The sequence below is a fragment of the Poecilia reticulata genome, linkage group LG12 (assembly GCF_000633615.1).
Source record: "Poecilia reticulata strain Guanapo linkage group LG12, Guppy_female_1.0+MT, whole genome shotgun sequence".
Taxonomy (NCBI): domain Eukaryota; kingdom Metazoa; phylum Chordata; class Actinopteri; order Cyprinodontiformes; family Poeciliidae; genus Poecilia; species Poecilia reticulata.
Window position 1 is genome coordinate 25,943,452 of NC_024342.1, and position 1,530 is coordinate 25,944,981.

General features: G+C 40.1%; 1 protein-coding gene across 1 annotated transcript in view; it reads right to left on the bottom strand.

The window, feature by feature from the left end:
• Nucleotides 1-756: 756 nt before the first annotated feature.
• LOC108166758 (stonustoxin subunit beta-like) overlaps nucleotides 757-1,530 on the bottom strand; it is a gene marked incomplete at its 5' end in the record, with an annotated part of 12,825 nt that continues 12,051 nt past the window's right edge. Inside the window, one exon of the mRNA XM_017307770.1 lies at nucleotides 757-1,423. Coding sequence (XP_017163259.1) covers nucleotides 903-1,423 — 521 coding nt within the window. The remainder of the gene's footprint in view (nucleotides 1,424-1,530) is intronic.

Sequence of the window (1,530 nt, forward strand, 5' to 3'; positions counted from 1 at the left end):
GACCAACCAGAATAGTTTCTGTGACGCTTATTAAAAACTCAACAGACACGAAATGGAAGAGCTACTAAAGCCACATTAGCAGCATTGAATTAAATCTCCGTTTGTTGTGCATCTCTGCGCAGTACGGCGGATTTACTCAATGTGCAGGCCTGCAGGGCCGGTCCACGGCTGTATGAGGCCTATAGCAGAATTTGATTTTAGGCCCCTCTTGCTGCTAAAAGCATCAGCACCTACTGTGTTATATGGGAGAAGGCCGGGAGTAGTTTAACTGGCCAACCTAAAAGCCAATAACTTATAATTACAGTTTACTAATTTCTATTTGTAAATTCAAACACTAAACTCACAGCATCAAATTGTTGCTATGGTAACAAAACAATCTAACTATGAATATTGTTCTTTGAAGTTTTACACAGTAACCTTGCCAGCTCCTTAAAATAGTGCATCTAAATGTTAAACAATTTAAAATGCTTTAACTTATGTATGCCTAAACAATTGAATCAAATTTAACAGCATTAATAATCTCAATAAACAAGTGTTACATTTATGTATCTGTGGTCTGTGTTAAAATATTAGCCTTTATGGGGCCCCTGAAGCCCTGGGGGGCCTGATGGAGCCACTGAGTTAATTTGGATTAAACAGAAGTGCAAATTTGTTGTTTTTAGACTAGTTGTGGATTTAAATAACATTTCACTGGAGATGTTTTCCTGTAACATATAATTACACAGTAATACTTTTACGTTTCCTGTCAACTTAGCATCTTTTAATACAAAAACATGGTGGACCGCCCTGACCACAGGGCTTAGCAAGTTTTCTGGGGGAAACCCTGATTGTATAGATGAACTATCTGTTCAACACTGAGAGTTTCTCTGACAGGAGGAAAATCTTTACTCTTTAGATTCAAATCAGCAAAGAAACACTGAAGAGGAACCAGAACTGGACCAGAATCCAGGAATCAGAGGTTCAGTGAATGTGGTGTTGAAGGTGTGGAGGAGGATCAGTGAGTCAGAGGAGACTCTGTAGAAGGACAGAATTCCAGCAGGACAGTCCACATACACTGATACTCTGTTAGAGACAGAGGAGGAGAGACGAGTTTGAATGTTATTGTGCCAGACAGAGAAACCTTTACGATCAGAGCAGCTCAGACTCCAGGAATGATCATTCCCTCCAAACACACAGTCATCACTGTTTCCTTTCCTCCTGATTCTTCTGTAACTCACTGATATTTCAACATATCCTCTCCACTCGACCTCCCAGTAACAGCGACCAGTCAGACCAGTTCTACACAGCAGCTGATGATTATAATCAAATCTGTCTGGATGATCAGGATATGACTGAAGYTCCWCATATGTCACCTTCCTGTTGTCTTCAGACAGTTTGAGTTTTCTGTTCACTGTGTTTCTGTCGATAGTGAGTTGACAGGAATCTGATGGAGAGAACAAACACAATCCAGCTGCAGTTATTGATCATTTATTGATCTTTGATGATGATCCTGAATGAGTGATGTGACAGTTTGAAGATGGTTGAATGTGA